The sequence below is a fragment of the Silurus meridionalis genome, chromosome 9 (assembly GCF_014805685.1).
Source record: "Silurus meridionalis isolate SWU-2019-XX chromosome 9, ASM1480568v1, whole genome shotgun sequence".
In the NCBI taxonomy this organism is placed as follows: Eukaryota; Metazoa; Chordata; class Actinopteri; order Siluriformes; family Siluridae; genus Silurus; species Silurus meridionalis.
The window spans coordinates 25,555,060-25,572,559 of record NC_060892.1 but is presented as its reverse complement, the minus strand read 5'-3'; the positions used below and the strand labels follow the sequence as shown (position 1 = coordinate 25,572,559).

The 17,500-nt window shown below is 42.7% G+C and overlaps 1 protein-coding gene across 2 annotated transcripts; it reads right to left on the bottom strand.

The window, feature by feature from the left end:
• Positions 1-2,223: 2,223 nt before the first annotated feature.
• Positions 2,224-17,207, bottom strand: rbms1a (RNA binding motif, single stranded interacting protein 1a). Of its 2 annotated transcripts, none has more exons than XM_046857290.1 (14): positions 16,882-17,207; positions 13,127-13,308; positions 9,064-9,122; positions 8,181-8,272; positions 6,750-6,907; positions 5,754-5,827; positions 5,555-5,661; positions 5,368-5,417; positions 4,808-4,895; positions 4,430-4,480; positions 3,724-3,834; positions 3,546-3,626; positions 3,104-3,183; positions 2,224-3,022 (listed from the first exon to the last, which is right to left on the bottom strand). In XM_046857290.1, exons 1-13 carry the CDS (start codon positions 16,936-16,938, stop codon positions 3,109-3,111), a joined length of 1,185 nt encoding a protein of 394 aa, XP_046713246.1. In that variant the 5' UTR covers positions 16,939-17,207; the 3' UTR covers positions 2,224-3,022; positions 3,104-3,108. The 2 variants fall into 2 exon arrangements, with proteins under 2 accessions (XP_046713246.1, XP_046713245.1); XM_046857289.1 differs by having other exon boundaries at positions 5,546-5,661; positions 16,882-17,206.
• Between the last annotated feature and the right edge of the window lie 293 nt (positions 17,208-17,500).

Here is a 17,500-nt window from a genome sequence, read left to right as displayed (position 1 = left end):
AATAAAAAAAAAAAAAAAAAAAAAAGAAGAAGAACAATTGAAGAATAGACAAACACAGGAGCAGGTTTTGTCGTCGTTGTTGTCCTCGTTGTCGCTGTACATTTTAACCATTTGCAAAACTGTGTGTATGCGTGTGCGTGTGTGTGTGTGTGTGTGTACAATTAGATATATATATATATATATATATAAAAGAAAATGTGAATCCTGTGCAGCATGTCTGATTTTTTTCCCTTTAACCCGCAGTCTCTCGATGTGGACGTGAAGGATTGTGTGAGGTGAAGCTGAAAAAACAGTCCCTCATCGAATTTCCATGTTTAAATACATCTCGATGACAAAATGCGTTACTTTGGTTGATCGGATTGAGCCTCGATATCTTGCGTGAAAACGTGAAACGTTTTTTTGTTTCAATTTTATTTGAAAGCAGTCACGCAGGCGTTCCATACCGCCACGAAGAGATCCATTGTTTCTATCCAGATGTTCAAAATCATCAAACAAACTCCAAAAAAAAAAAAGCAAACCAAAAGACACGAATAAAACCCCCCACATAAAAACGTTTCCTTTGAAGAATGAACAGATGTGTTAAATGTGAAGTCCTGTATGATCCCAGCTCCAGAGCTGGTGCTTTGTATGTTTTATTTTTTTTTTTCATTTCTTCTGATTGGACAGGATAGACCTGCAAACCCGACCAATCAGACGACAGATACAACTCTGAGGTAGATCGACGGCCAAGCTGACCTGGACATCAAAAGAAAAAAAACGGCCGCGTAAAACAAACAAACAAACAATAAAAAAAAAAGACACACGTGACTCTATTGAAGTTAAAGACCAAAGCGTCTCGTGAATCTGCGGCGTGAGTTTTTGATTGGTTTAGCGTTTTTTTCGTGTCGCGGCTCTCAGATACTTCACGTCTGAGATTACAAGTGAATACAAACTTGATCAAAACCGAGAAAAAAAAGGCACAATTTTATTTTCCGAATAGCCGAACATCTACAAACACCTGCACCTTAGCGTTAATCCGTAATGATAGGAGCGTTTTTTTTTTTTTCCTTTTTTAAATGGTCTTTGGTGGAACGAAAATACACGATAGATAAAAGTATTGGGACACCTGATTTTTAGAATGGTGATGGTGATATTTAATATCTCATACCTGTTCCTGTGCACAAAGCCAGCTCCATGAAGATATACTTTACACTGGTCTGTGAAAGATCTCGTAGAAGATCTCTTGCGTGGCCTGCTATAGAACCCTATTGTACACTGTACAGTGTATTAATAACAACCTGGTCTCCAAGTGAACCACAAAATCTAGTAGAACATCTTCCCAGAAGAGTGGAGGTCATTATATCGGCAAATGTTCCAAAAGAAGCGCGTTTTGAATCTTATGCTCGGGTGTCCACAAACGTTTGTCTATACAGTGTATCGTTAATTGCCATGATTTTTTTATTTTTATTGCCTTAATTCTTTCCTATGAAGGACCTGATTATAATTTACGATCGAAGAGGTCAGCGTTCGTCAGTTCATTTTTCCCCTGAAGGATTTGGGTTTGTCCTTCGTTTTCTCTACAAACATCTCATTTATAACAGAATCCACTTTATCTGATTCTAAAGTCACTGCATCTTCGTTTCTGATTGACAGCTGCAGCCCTTAATATTGCCATTAACTAGAAAGGGGGGAATTAATACAAAAAAAAAAAAAAAAAAAAAAAATTATAAAAAAATGGCAAAAACAAAAACAAAAAAAAGGATTTCCCTCCCAATGATTGATTTCGTTAAAACAACAAAAAAAAGCGTCTCTTTTTTCTGTACAAGTCTTGCTCTCTAGCTAAAAAGAAACATTGCACTTCTGCCTCTCAGTACAAGAAATTTCTACACAACTGTAATAAAAAAAAAGGACAAAAAAAAACTGGCATAAAAAATAAAAATGAAAAAAAAAGTCAATAATCCGATCTCTGAAAAACTACTCATCTGTCCCGAAGGGCGATCGCTTCCTGTATAATCTATATCTCAATTAAGCTCCGCCCACAAATCAATGTATCCCTTGCTAAGCCCCGCCCACCCTTTGAACCGTCCCCCGTTCCTACACTAACGACAGCTTCGTCTATAACTACCACATCAAGTTCCGACTAAAAAGGCAAGAAGACTTCGGAGGACGGCAGAATTTCATCTTTTCCCCGTCTCTCATACGCGCACACACACACACACACACACACACACACACACACACACCTACAGTAAAGCGTGTGGATTTATTAATCCGCTTTGACAGACAGGAGAGAAGAGCGACGCCGGCCGTCAAACGATAGAATCTAAACCCGGTATTTACAAGGCAAAAATGTCTGTTACTACGGACCAAGAAGGCAAAGTGCGGAAGACAAAAGCAAAAAGAAATAAAAAGAAAGAAAGAAACCTCCCCATCGCTACTACCACAGCATTGTGTATTCGTGTGTGTGTGTGTGTGTGTGTGTGTGTGTGTATGTGTGTGTGTGTGTGTGTGAGAGAGAGAGAAACGGTCAGTAAAAACACACTAAAAACCATACTAAAAAGTCCTCTCATGCATCTAAAGGTACGATCACACCGCATCGTGTATTTTTTTTGCTTTGTTTTTTTTAAAAATTTTTTTCTTCCTTTTTTTTTGTTTTTGGGGTCCAGTGTTCACAGACTTTGGTCTGTTCCTGAAGTCCTTGGTACAAAATAAGCGTTCGTCCTGTTTCCTTTTTAGCAAAATAAAAGGTACTTCTCTTCTCCTATGCTGTCCGTCTGTCCGTCTAGCCGTCCGTCTGTCTGTGATGAGTTGCATTGTTGCGTTTGCTGATGCACCTGCTGCGGGTCTTTGAGGTTGTTAAAGTTGATTCAAACCGTGGACTTTTTACGTGTATTTTTTTTCTTTTCTTTTTTTTTCTGTAGGAGCCTGTGCAAAGTAAAGGTGTCTTTTTTTCCCTCTGTGTGTGATGTCACTTCCTGTTCAGAGGAAGATAAGCCTGTAGTTATAGTAGCCCTCTTTTGACTCCGCCTCCCCAACTGCTCACCTGGAAAACAGACGGGGGATGAGGACGCTCGACGGGAGAGAACGTGAATACGCGTAAACGTGGCGTTACTCTTAAGGTTACCTTTTTTATTGCTTGTTCGGTTGGTATGGGAAGGTGGAGGGATCGCTGGAGGTCATGTCCTGGGCCTGGACGTTGGGATCCTGAAACGCAAACAAATGGATTGTACGTTCCATCAACACCAAACCACCCTGAGAGAAACACCTTCTGTTTCTATTGTTTTATACGGTGAATTGAATTTGCTGGCTTTATATTCAATCACGTTTCTATAGCAACAAGGACTCGCACACATGACGCGTCACATGATCCGAGCGGAATAATCTGCATTTTTCCATTTATTTAGCCTATTATGGAAGGAGTCTCCAGTTCGAGTCATTGACCACAAGAATTTTTCTTTCCCGCTTCCTGATAACATAAAAAGCTAAACTTTTTTGCATTTATTGGATATTCACAGCGGCTAAGGAACCCTTTCGAAGATGTGCTGATATCAAACAAACCTCCGTACCTCGCTGGCGATGGCAGCCGCCTGGATGTGAGCGTACTGAGGAATATACGCTCCTTGCATAGGTGTGTTCGTCGGAATAAACTGGAAAGGAAAAAAAAGCACATACAAATTAAACACCACGATTACAGGAGGTGGGTTACAGGGAATTCTATCGAAATGTGGTTTGTGTAAACGTTACAGTGGCAGTGCCGCCTAAGGAGAGGTGGCCCATCTGCTGCGTCAGAGGAGCCAACATGGAGGACGGCTGCAGGGACATAGGGTGGTCCATAGAGGGCGACAGAACAGCTCCCTAGAGAGAGAGAGAGAGAGAGAGAGAGAGAGAGAGAGAGAGAGAGAGTAAGAAAGACATCACTGGGTGAGGATCACATGAATGAGAACAGATTCCTCTTTCCATTTCCGAACTCGTTTCTTGAGTGAAACCTCCTCACACACCCACTCACCGACACATACACACACACACACACACACACACACACACACACACACACACACACACCATTTTCCATAATCAGATGTTACAGATTAAATTTTATTAATTGACAAAATAAAAATAGGGTTAGGGTGTGTGTGTGTGTGTGTGTGTGTGAAATGCTTGTCTGATTGCCTAATCAAATTCAATCTAATTCAAATAATGACTTAAAAGGCTTTTATCTCATTTCACCCTATTTCATCCCTCATATATCTCATTTACCCGCAATATCTCGTATTCTCACATCTCATTCACCCCCAACAAATGTCTCATTAACCCCCAATATCTCATATTCTGGTATCTCAATAATCCCTGTATATCTCATTCACATTATCTGTAATGGTGGTGACCCTGCTGTGGTTCAACGAAAGAGAGGAAGTGAACTAATGCTTTTTTTTTTTTTTTTGTCTCTTACCGGATGCTGCATAATATAAGGCTGATGTGTCATCCAGGAGGGACTCTGAACCTGCACACACACACACACACACACACACACACACACACACACACACACACACACACACACACACACAGTTAAGAGCAGGTGCTGTATGAAAGCAAACGACTCAGCACTACATTGACACAGCTGCTGTGTTCTCCGTTCTGCTCATCGCCTGAGATGCTCCGAGCTGGACCACAAAGGCTGCTGGGTATTTTCATAATCTTACATGGTACATCTACTCAGAAAACAAGACACACTCTGTCCAATGGTAGAAAGCAGGCTTGGAAAGAGCATTAAAAATATAGTGGAGAGAAAGAGATGGAGTGATGGAGAGATGGCAGGAGGTCATACCGGGTAAGTGGAGACGGGTGAGATGTACGGAGACACGGCTGTCTGGGTCAGTATCCTGTTCCCCATGCTGTAGGGCTGGGTGTAGTACCTGAATGTGTTACAGAAGACAAAATCAAGATGCTTCATCTACACAATTCAGGAAATGGATGATGGTGGCAAAAGTATTGGGACAGCGTATTTTTCCAGACATAAGAGGTTCTTCTCCAAACTAATAAATCTCCTACAAGAACTAAACTATCATCTCCATAAAGATATGATATAGATGGGTTGGAGGATGTGGACGATCCTGAAATCTAGAGGAACACCTTCTCAGGAGAGTGGACGTTCCTATAACGGCAAATGGGAGGTGGAATGGGATGCTCAAGAAAGTGCAAAAAATCCCAGATCAATGAAGATGGGAAAAAAAAAAAAAAAAATGTAGATCTCCTGCTCTAGAGCTCCAAAACTAGTGAACATGAATTGCTCATGCTGAATGCACCCCCGCAGCTTCCGCACAACTTTCCAGAAGACTGGAGGTTATCATGACCAAAGGCAAAAGGAGCACATCTGGCAGGGCTTACCCATTTTGGAGCGCAGCAGCATTGGGGTCATAGGTCAACGTTATCCCACTCTGAAAGACAAAAAAAAAGCAATTCCGATGACGAAAACCATATTGTTGTTTTTATTTTATTTTATTCATTATTTACAGCAGTGAGTAGAAATCCAGAGCATCGTATAAAGCACAGGAGATGAACTTACTAGTCTCACCTCGGCGTCCCGGGTCCAGGTTCGTCCGTTGGGAACGTATTTGGTTTGACCCAGACGCTTCTTCTGGCCTCCGTCGGCGAATTTACAGAGCAGCGGTTCCGACGCGCCTAGAAACACGTTTCGCACGTTTATTCGTTTTGTGATTTTCTGAAGATTCTGTAAACGTTAATAAAAAGAGGGTTTTTTGCGTTTTAATTACCCAGCATTCCAGATTTAATGAACTTCCCGTTGAAGTGAGAGATCACGGCGTCGCACTTCTCTGTAGACTCCATCCTGAGACAGAGAGAGAAAAAAACATTTGTGATTGACCTGCTTTTACTGCATGGCTAAACCTGAACACAGCGGGCCAGATGGTGCTCTGAATAAAAAAAAACAAAAAACAAAAAGAAAACACACACACACACACACACACACACACATACACATTTGTATATATTTATACAGTTACAATGAAACTTTGTTTAGTTTCACAACAAGACAGTAAAAAAGAGACGAGAGTTAGCGCAGTGTCACTGTTTCTAATTGCTGGAAATATGATTTGTAGCGTGTTATAAAACTGCCACTTTCGTTTTTGCGACCGTCTGGAGATAACGGATTTTATGTCCGGCTTCAAGAATTTTGCTTAAAAGGAGAAAGTACTGACAATTCCACATCTCACACACACACACACATTTCATCAATTTAATTTGTCCCATTTTAATGAATTAAATCAATATAATAAAAAAGTGTATTGCATTAATTTGATTTAATATTATATATTATAATATATATTATATACATTTTATGTACATTTTAAAAATATTATAAAATGTTATACAATATTATTTTATATATTATTTTATTTAAAATTGTTTATATGTATATATAAACAATTTTAAATAAAATATTATATAAAATATATAAAATTTTATATTTATAAAATATTATAAAATGTTATAAAATTAGTATATTATATATTATTTTATTGAAATGTAAAAAAAAAATTTAAACTGTTCACACGATGATGATAAACTTCATTAATAAAAAAATAATAAAAATAAAAAACTACAAGCAAATTGATATTTTGCATTTCTTCCGCAATTCTTCTATATTTGGCATTTCTTCTTCTGTAATTTTTTTTACTGAAATTTAACCAAACTGTGTGTGTGTGTGTGTGTGTGTGTGTGTGTGTGTGTGTGTGTGTGTGTGCACTGACCTGGCGAAACCTACTCCCCGGCTCATGCCGTGTGCGTCTCTGAGGATGCGAGTGGAGATGACCTGTCCGAAAGGCTTCAGGAGGTTTTCCAGCTCCTGCTCGTCCATGGACACGGGCAGGTTGGACAGGTACAGGTTGGTCGGGTCCTGCTCCTGTTGCTGCAACCCAATCGAATGAGGAACATAAAGAACATTAAAAAGCTGGACTTCTAAAAGGGATCTCAGCTCTCTGAAGGCATCTAACACAATGGTTTCACACAATTCGGATTTCGTTCTAATCGGCATCGACTTTTTTTATTTTGTTCGATCCACATCTGCTTCGTCGTAAAAAAAAAAAGTTGTGCATTCCAGGAAAGACACGTCAGGCTTAATTTGAGCCGCCGTTTTCCCGAGGCAAATCTGACATTCTTTCTGTGTGAAGCAATCTGGTTTCTGAGGGTGCCCTGGATTTATTATCCAACTCTAGTAAGCAAAGGGGCGTAACCATGGCGATCATGTGTACGGAGTACTTTGGCTGACTCTGGAAGCTCGTCTCATTTAAGGAGGAACAGCATTAAAGAAAAAAAAAGAACAAGGTAAATCAAACACAAAAACTGGAGCACAAACGGCTGATCGAAGCTCTAGAACAGAATCAAAGCTGGGGAGAGGAGAAATGCTGAATAATTGAACGTTGAAGCAGAAGCAGTGGGAGGAGGTCAGTGTAACTCCGTCACACACTCACACTGCAGGTGTGTACAATAACAGCGTTAAACGAAACGAACATTGTAAAAAACCAAAAGTATTGGGACACTTCTCTCCAGGTATAATTCTGTTATAGGGGAAGAATTGTACAGTCTTTGGATGCTGTAGCATAAAATTTCTCCTTCACTGGACCCCCAAACATGCTCCTGCAAGACCTAAAGTGAACATAACGGGCTCCATGAACATGCTTTCCATGCGCTCGAGTGGAAGATCTCCTGCTTATAGAGAAAGACCTCCGGAGTGAATTTTTCACGCTGGCTGCACCTCAGGCCTCTTCACCTCGCCTCACCTCTATCAGTAGCTGATTTGACTAACGCCCTTGTGCCTGAACGAGCGTAGATCTCTCTGAAACACAGTCTATTATAACATCTTAGCAGGAGAGTGGAGCTTTAAAGGAGTCTAAAAAGCGATCTTACGCTCACGTGTGCACAAAAGCTTTCAGGGGGAATTTGTCTGTTTAATAATGGACCGTGTGAGTTTTTTCTCCTTGCCGCTTTGCTAAACAAATAGCACCCCCCCTAACCTCTCCTGACTCCCTCTGCGGCCTTGAGACGACTGCTCCACGCTGCCCCCTGGTGTACAAAACTAAAAAGGGACGCTAATTTGGCGCCCTCTCGCAAAACCGCGTTCTCACAGAGATGTGAGTAAAGCCTATAAAAAAAGAAGAAAGTGTCGGAGGTTGCTGTCGCACCTTTGCCATTTGAGCTTGAACTCCGTTGCTCTTTAGCGCCGCCACGGCTTTCTGTGCAGACACGGGACTGTCGAAATCCACAAAGCCGTAACCTGAGAAACAGACGCTTAGCGTTAATTTCACGTTAATGCGACTGTGATGGATTGAAAAATGCTGGGAAGTTGTCAGTAAAAGTGGCGAATAATCTCGTAATCATGTGATACGAGTCGATATCGGTGTAGATGTATTTTGAAGAAATAAACGCTGCAGATTTCACAGCCTGGGACATGAATCCCTGGAACACTCCAATAAGCAAATCCCTGCGGAAATATTTGATTACTGTTCCGAACCTTTAACTGTGACATAACCAGTTAGTTTATCTCCTGACCATTTTCCTGTCTTGCGTTATTTTGAATCTTTAGATGCCTTTAAATAAATCACTCCTAACCCTATAACCCTAACCCCAACCCTCTTAATCCCAATCCTTCATATTTTAACCCATAATCCCAGCCCTCCCAGACATAAAGTTAACCCCCTCAACCCTAACCACAATCCTTAACCTCCTAATCATAATACTTCTAATCCCAAACCCAAACTCAACCCCAATCTGAACACTCATAACCCCAAACCTAACCCTAAATTTAACCCCAATCCTAACCCCTAATCGTCCTAATCCCAACCCTAACTTCAAACATAACCTCAACCCTAACCATCCTATCCCCAACTCTCACCCTAATCCGAGTCTTCCTAACCTCAACCTTCCCTATCCCAATCCTAATCTTAATCCTAATCCTGTAATTAATATTGATTTACATGCTATAAAATGATATTTTTTGCATAAATTGTGATGAGATATAGCGACGCCCTATGCTGAGCAAGAGAAAGGCGGCGCCATCGTACAAACCTTTGCATTTGTTTGTGGTCTTGTCCAGGATGGCTTTTGTGGAGACGATCTTTCCATACCTGGAGAGAGAGAAAGAGAGAGAGAGAGAGAGTATAAATGCATCCTGCTGACAGACAGTCTGTCTACACGTGTCATACACGGCATGAAGAAAGAGGAATGTGTGAGTTAAGCTAAATGACATACACACACACACACACACACACACACACACACACACACACACAGGAAGCACCGGGTCCCGAGCTGGCGCTTGTTTAAGGTGCATGACGCGAAGACAAAGAAGTCTTTGTGTGAGGAATCGGCCGTGACTACGATGGAAGTGCGTGCGGCAATTACGTGACGAAAACCGAGACGCCGCTGCTGATGGAAAGCAGCCTGTGATTACTGCAGAGAGTTCAGAGGAAGTCCTTCCACAGTCACAGCGCTGACCAAGGCCTCGGGCTGCTTGTGTGTGTGTGTGTGTGTGTGTGTGTGTGTGTGTGTTTTTCCATCATCAGGCAGTGAGTAAGGCATGATGAATGAGAGCAGGCATAGCCGAGTGTGTTTCTCAACACCCCTGAGACGGACGCCTGCAGTTTTGGATGCACAGAAGAGAAGGATTCACTTCTGTCTTGGTTTGTTTCGCGGGTTTGTTCAACGTTTGCACTTTCTCCTCGCAGGAAAATAAAGAAATAAAATCGGTCTCGAAATGCCTTTCGCTTTTAAAACGTTTAAACCCCCGACAATTTGCTGTGGAGGAAATTCGAAACGAAAGCCCAGACGTCTGCTTTTCTCAAGACCTAGCTAAGCTCCAGGAGAAACTGCGAAGCGAGTCGAATTTCCGTAACGCTAAATTGAATAAAAGCTCTGATTTGGTATGCTGCATAAACAGCGTGCATAAGCAGCATTCTTTGGCAAATCCCATGAAGTGAAATGAGAGATATGGGGGGGTGGGGAAGGGAGGGAAGGGCGCCAATGGGCTTTCGCCAAACAGATCACGTGATCCTCCAACATGGAGGCCCACCCGACCTTGGCCTTGACCCCTTCCTTCTGGGGTAGGGAGGCCCCATTTCCTGCTCGCTACGATGGCATGTGTCAGCCTGGAGCATGTCAAAGTAAATCAAACGGGCCCAAAACTATTCCTTGCGCTCGTAGAACCAGAAGGAGCTTGTTTATTGTGCAAGACGACCGTCAGAGCTGCGCCGCTAAAACCGGCATGCAAGAGCAACCCGGAGTGCATCGTGATGTGTGGAGATAACAGGCTTTACTCCCTAGCTGACTCTCAAAAACCAATTTCTAGAATTACCATGGTCGATGACGGGACTCCCCAGAGCGCCCGAGGATAAATTAACCCGAGACAGGAATGTCCGTCCTTCACATTCGCATGCACCGTACACTCACACTCTCACTCCATCAACCACCCCCTCCACACACACACTCAGGGGGGATTGATGGGGTAAAAAGGTCAATGAAATGCAGAGCGTCAATACGAGGCGTCAATTTCTCCTAATTGCAAACGCCACCGCCCTCATCTTTCAGAAACGTGTCAGTGTGCACAGCGGGAATGGCGTTTTTTCATTTTTTATTTACTTCCGATGTAAACTGCATGCAGCACTAAAAATGAAAAGATTCGTCTTTTTGTACATAGAGGCTGTTATTCAGGACTACACTGCATTTTTAATAGCAGAAGTAAAAATTTAAAGAACCGTTTGTGTATACCAGAGCTCAAAACTCAGAGCTCCAATACCAGAGCTTTAATCCCAGAGCTACAATCCTAGAAATCTAATCCCAGAGGACCAATTCCATAGCTCCAATCCCAAAGCACTAATCTCAGAGCTCCCCAATGCCAGAGCTCCAATGCCAAAGCTCCAAAGCCAGGGATCTAATCCTCCTAATCTAAGATCCAATTCTATAGCTCTCTTATCCCAAAGAACCATTCCTAGAGCACAAATCCCAGAGCTCCCATTCCAGAGCTCCAATCCCAGGGATCTAATCCTCCTAATCTAAGATCCAATTCTATAGCTCTAATCCCAGAGCACCAAACCCAGTGATCTAAACCCAGAGCTCCAATCCTAGCAATCTAATCCCAGAGAACCATTCCTAGAACACCAATCCCAGAGCTCCCATCCCAGAGCTCTAATCCCTGGAATCTAATCCCAGAGCTCCAATCCTAGCAATCTAATCCCAGAGAACCATTCCTAGAACACCAATCCCAGAGCTCCCATAATAGGGATCGAATCCTTCTAATCTAAGATCCAATTCTATAGCTCTAATCCCAGAGCACCAATCCCAGTGATCTAATCCCAGAGCTCCAATCCTAGCAATCTAATCCCAGAGAACCATTCCTAGAACACCAATCCCAGAGCTCCCATCCCAGAGCTCCAATCCCAGGGATCTAAACCCAGAGCACCAATCCTACGACTCTAATCCCAGAGCACCAATCCCACGACTCTAATCCCAGAGCACCAATCCTAAAACACCAGGTGCTTGGTTCCAATCGCAGGAACTGGGATTGGAACCCAATCTTAATCTCAGAGCTCCAATCCCGGGGTTCAAATCCATGAGCTCCAAACCCAGGGTTTCAATCCTAAAGCACCAATTACTGGAATCCAATCCCAGAGCTCCAATTCTAAATCTCCAATCACAAAGCTTCGATCCCAGAGCACCAATCTCAGGGCTCCAATCTAATCAAATTGTATTGATTTGAGAAGTCAATAACTGACGTGGTGATAGGAGGAGTATTTGCAGTAGCAGGAGATTTGTAGTTGTAATCATGGCAGTAATAGTATTTGCAGTAGAAGTGTTTTAGTCAGTTGTAGTAGTTGTAGTATTTGCTGTAGGAGTATTTGTAGTAGTATTAATTGTAAAACTTTGTAGAAATTGAAGTATTTGCTGAAATAACAGTATTTGAAGTAGTAACTGTAGCATTATTTCTGCTAGCGTGTAGCATATTTTCTCATCAATACATTTCATTATCTTAACATAAAACTCCATAAAAACAATTCCCTATACGTTTTTTGGTCCTCGAAAGATCGGGAAAATCAGCCAAACTAATCAGTTATGTGGCAAATGCAATTCAGCGATAAAGCGGGGGATTACGCGAGATTCAAACCGCGGGGGTTCCTGTATCTGCTGAATCATGCCTGCTTTCCTCACACAGGCCGATTTCCATCAGCGGCAGCGTTGGGAAGAAGTCACGCAAATAGATGCTGTTGCCTCGGGATACATGCCTCAGCCGTGCTCACGTGAGGGACTCGTGAAGCGTGATGGGGAGAGATTTATAAACAGCGGAGATCGGAAGGTTGAGAGAAGGAAAAGGTGTGAAGGTTTTTTTTTCTGTACTAATTAATATTAAAGTCAAACCAAAAAAAACACTCAATTAAGGAACTGTGTCTTAGATCTTAAACATGAAAGCAAACGCAATGCAAATTATTTAAATATAAATAAATACTACATATTCAAACTACATATAAACCTGACCATAAGATTCCACATTGAGTCACGATTTCCTGTTTTCCTCCGCTCTTCAGGGAAGATGTTCCACGAGATTTTGTGGAGATTCATTCAGGGTGTTAATAAAGTCAGGTACATATGTAGGTGAGTTCACATTCATCTCAACAGGGTTGGAGCTCTATAGCTGCAGATCTTCTACTCCAAGCCATGTAAAGCAGATCTTCATGGAGCTGGCTTTGTGCAGATTGTTATGCTGGAACAGGTTTGGGTCTCCTTGTTCAAGTGAAGGGCAAACATCTAATACAATTGTGTGCCTCCAACTTTGTGGGAGCAGTTTTGCGGAAAAGGTCCACATTCGGCTGGAATAATCAGGTGTCCAAAAACTTTTGTTGATATATTTGATGTTTTGTAACATAATATCAGAATCATAACATATAGAAAACCCTATGATATATGATGATTTTGGTAATAATCTGTAAAAAGGTTGCATTTAGGGATTAAGTGAGATTAAACTTAATCTAAAGGATATAGGTTTAGGCTTTGAGAATCGTCTCAATGGAAAGATGGAAGGTCCTCGCAAGGATAGTAGGACAGATCGTGTGTGTGTGTGTGTATGTGTGTGTGTACTCACGGCTGACAGAGTTTGACAAGGTCATGGTCGGTGGTGGATGGGGGCAGGCCGCGGATGTAGAGGTTGGTTTTGCTGAGCTGCTCCCATCCGGTCGTGCTGCTGTTGCTGCTGCTGTTATTCGTGCTGCTATTGGTGCTTGGGCTGGGCGGAGCCATAGGATGTGTGGGCGGAGCAACATAAGGCTGCGAACGCAAATCAAATCATTCATTTAATTTTTTTTTACTAGAAAACGATATATATATTTTTACATTTCTACTCTTTTAAAAATTCGTCACAAAGGTTTTTTTTTTTTTAAACCCAAAAAAAAAATCCAGTTCTGTGAACGAAAATTCCCATAAGCGCAGCGTGTTGGAACAGGCCGATCGCTTATCCATCGTGCCCTTCACGCCTCTCCGGTGCTGGAAAGCGCTACGGAGCTTCGATCGCACGCTCAGATTGTGCATGGATTCACCCTCATGCACAGCTCTCATATACCGTCTAATCAGTAACCACGGCTCCTCTGTTCGGGCTGCACGCCGTCAAACGTACCTGCCTGAGCAGGCTCTCGTATCGGTCCGATCTAGCGCTTTAGAGTCGCGGAACCAGAAGGATTATTTTTTTGCGCCGAACTCCGGAGACTGGAATTTATCCTTCTGTATTCGATTATTTCAGCTGCTTATAAAAGGATGCGGACGTTTATCTCCTGCACGTGAAGCCGTGTAAGATCTTCGCCGACATCAGCAAAAAAACTAAAACGTTCCCAGTATTAGATTAGACAAGATAGGCTTCGATTTTATTGTGATTGGGCAGAGTTCAAGTACAATGAAATGAGCATCTAAACAAAAAAACAAATATACAAATTACACAATGTTACAATGTAAACAAATAAATGTAATATAAAGCTATAAATATACAATAAACGTGTTGCCACGTGGTTGCGAACGCATGGAATTCATGGGTTCAACGTAAAAACTCCAAGGAATCGTGTCTTAAAACAAATCAACAGATTTGCTATTTTATAGGTGCTAAATAACATACTGTTCTATTGATAATAAAGGAGACGCACAGAAAGTGCATAAAAATAAAATCCGGGACTAAACGAAACAAAGCGGAAAACTTCGGAGAATTTCGATTTCGCCCGATTTCTTCCTCATCCGTCGTAGAAAAAATACGTAAGTGTCACGTCAAAGCTCTGGGTCTTAACGCGGCCTGGATGGAAAAAAATAATAATCTTCGGAAATGAATCACCTCTTCACCAGAATGTGCCTGATGAACGACCCACAGCCCCAAAGCGCAGGATAAAATATCTGAGCTACAAAAGAGTTTTACAGTCTGACTGTCGCAGCAGAGGTGAGTCACGCCAGAAACATCTCCCCTGACCACTAAATGCGTTCACACAGGAGAAGTCAGGATGACTAATACGGAATCAACAGCTGGTGTGAACAGAAAAAAAATAAAGGAAAGAGGTGGTGGTTTTGTTTTTTTCGCTTTTTTTAAAGAGGTCATGTGACCAGGCTGAGCACAGGGACAGCACAGGAAGCACAGGCCTCGCCCTCACCGCAGAGTCTAGTGACTGCGGCTGACATCAGTGAATCACTTCCTGTTTCTGGCTCGTTCATTAAAACGGTTCTCTCGCATAAAATGGCTGCCTATAAAACACCGGCAGACGGGCCTTTCGAGAACGAGAGTGTGACTGAGAAACCCAGTGGTGTGAATTACAGCTGTTGCGTGAAGCGATATTGAACTCCAGGTGCACGCATTTGTGTGTGTGTGTTTGTGGTTGGACCATAAAAAAAATAATAAAAACACCTCACAAGAGCACTCCAGGGGTGTGTGTATGTGTGTGGGTGTGTGTGTGGGTGTGTGTCCTCCTGCTCTCTGACACACTGACCCACTTCTGGTTGAGTGAGTCATGAGCTCGCAGCCCCACACACACACACACACACACGTGCACGCTCAGGTGAGCCTGGACACGGAGCTCCGAAGCTCCTGTCACCCGATCGAGCTGAAGAGGTCAAGGCACAAACGCGGTGCAACGTGTTACAGCTCGAACACGAACGCAGAGGATGTGCCGAGAACCGTCCGATGAGTTCCACCACGGGAACGCAGTTTTTTTTGGGGGTTTTTTTGTAAAAAGAAAAGCCGTTGCTTTGAGAATCTGCACCGCGAAAACTCCTGCAGCAACAAGCTCGATTAAAACGGTGCCAAACACCCCCCCCCACACACACACCATCACCAAACAACCCCCCCCACACCCCCTGGGTTCAACCGGCCCGAGGCAAATGAATGTAAAACGCCATCTCGAGTGTCTGTTTGTGAGAAAAGGAGGTATGTGATACGGCTCATACAATGAGGTTTGTGGAGCCGGTGGAGGAGGAGGAGGAATGGAAGACAGGGAGAGAAAGAGACTGAAAAATGTTGGGAGGAGGCACGAGGGAAAGCGGCGAGCAAAAGACCGGATTCAATTTCCGGGCCATCTTTCAAGCGTTGCTGGTGTCCCCTGGGTCCCGTACTATGTGCTGCAGTCATCCTGCACCATATGGTTTCTATAAACTGTGAAATCTCCGAGTCCTGCTAACCTCGGCGCTGATCTGAGCCGAGATACGCGAGGAAAACATGCAAATGTCTGCTCGGGGGTGTGTGTAGGCATTTGGGTATGTGTGTGTATCTCGCTGCATTCAAAGCTGCTGTACGACGATATACTTCATCATGTTGTGTTTTTACTGAGTGGGTTTAAAGGGTCCTGATGAACGAACGAACAAACGAACGATAGATAGATAAATAGCAAAGATAGACAAACAGACAGACAGACATCTCACCAGAAAAAGATAGATAGATAGATAGATAGATAGATAGATAGATAGATATCTTACCAGAAAAAGATAGATAGATAGATAGATAGATAGATAGATAGATAGATAGATAGATAGATAGATAGATAGATATCTCAGCAAAGATAGACAGACAGACAGATATCTCACCAGAAAAAGATAGATAGATAGATAGATAGATAGATAGATAGATAGATAGATAGATAGATAGATAGATAGATAGATAGATAGATGTCAATTTCCGTCCAGGCCACGCCCATCCACTGCATCATACACTACAAGCTAATGAATATTCATGAACACACCTCCAGGATTCTCTGGACACAAAGTTGCCCCGGGATCTTTCCGAGTCACCTTCTTCACAGCCTCCTGTTTCCGTGTTAAAACTGTTAGTAAACCCATCCTGTCGCCTTCCCCCGTGTCCCGTGTCCCCTGTCCCCGTGTCCGCCAGGCGGCTTCATAAAGCAATTCATTCGGGTTCAAAAAAAGGAGCGTTCGAAAGAGTCGATTCGCAGTTGATTCCTTTTTATAAATCCTGATTTTGTAACTCATCCTGAAGCGAATTTGGCACTCAGTTGACGCGTTTCCAATCGCATCACAATCTTCATTATTATTTTGTTGAATGAGCAAATACTAAACAATACAGGGTTAAAAAAACAGATGAGTCGAATGCATGATGATGCAAACCGGATCCGTAGACACTCACGACGCCTGGCTGTATCGACTCATAAAGAGCTCATAAATAATTCAAATAAGGACGGGAAATGTCTAACCCTGAGTTAGCTTTATCTAAAATAATATAAAACATACTGGAATTTATTGTATTATTATAACCCCCTCCTCCCCTCAGTGTACGCCGGTATCCTGCTCCTGTCCCGTGGCCTGTCCGGCATCGCGCGCCTGCGTCCCTGGGCGTATTATTCCTAGTAATAAAACCATTATTACCTGCTTCCGGTGGTACGGAGTCCTGACCGGATTGGCGGTGTTCGCAAAGATCATCATTAATTCCTCCGTCCTCGAATCGGCGTTGAATCAAAAGATAATGTCCGTGTAACAACAATACAAAAATAATAACACTGTGTAATGCGGTTCTATTAGGCTACAGAACAACTGTAATTTTCCACATCGCACTATTTTCACGTAGCTCTCACAAGCAAAAAAAAATGGATGGTTATTATTTTTTTTTCCCAGCCTGATGAAGATGAAGGTTTATTCCCACCTCGTCCAGTCCAACCAGTTTCGGGAAATCGTCTGCTTCATTGATCTGCGTTCTGGTGCCCGCAGGAAAGACCCACCTACTGTGGAACAATCCATTCGTCACTCGGGCTGCGGGGGTGTCCGGGACGACTAGCGTTTATCTAATTTTGTTTTATGCGCCTCACGTTGGTTCGCCGCGAAGCCAAAAGGCGACGAGAAGTTGGTTTAAATCTCACAGAACGCCAAGAGACGATTAGAAATAGAACACGGGGTTCTTACAGGCGTCGGATTGTTTACTTTAACCCTACGCAGGTCACTTGGTTTCCTCCAGAGCGCATACCATACATTCCACAACCTGACCATCAGA

Bases quoted from the DNA above. Each gene is read 5' to 3' on its own strand.
- rbms1a (XM_046857289.1), bottom strand. From the start codon at position 16,938: ATGATGATCTTTGCGAACACCGCCAATCCGGTCAGGACTCCGTACCAC. The intron at 4,481-4,807 runs GTATGACCTCCT...GTGTGTGTGCAG, and splicing joins CACCCGTCTCCACTTACCCG to GTTCAGAGTCCCTCCTGGAT. The intron at 3,835-4,429 runs GTAAGAGACAAA...CTCTCTCTCTAG, and splicing joins CTTATATTATGCAGCATCCG to GGAGCTGTTCTGTCGCCCTC.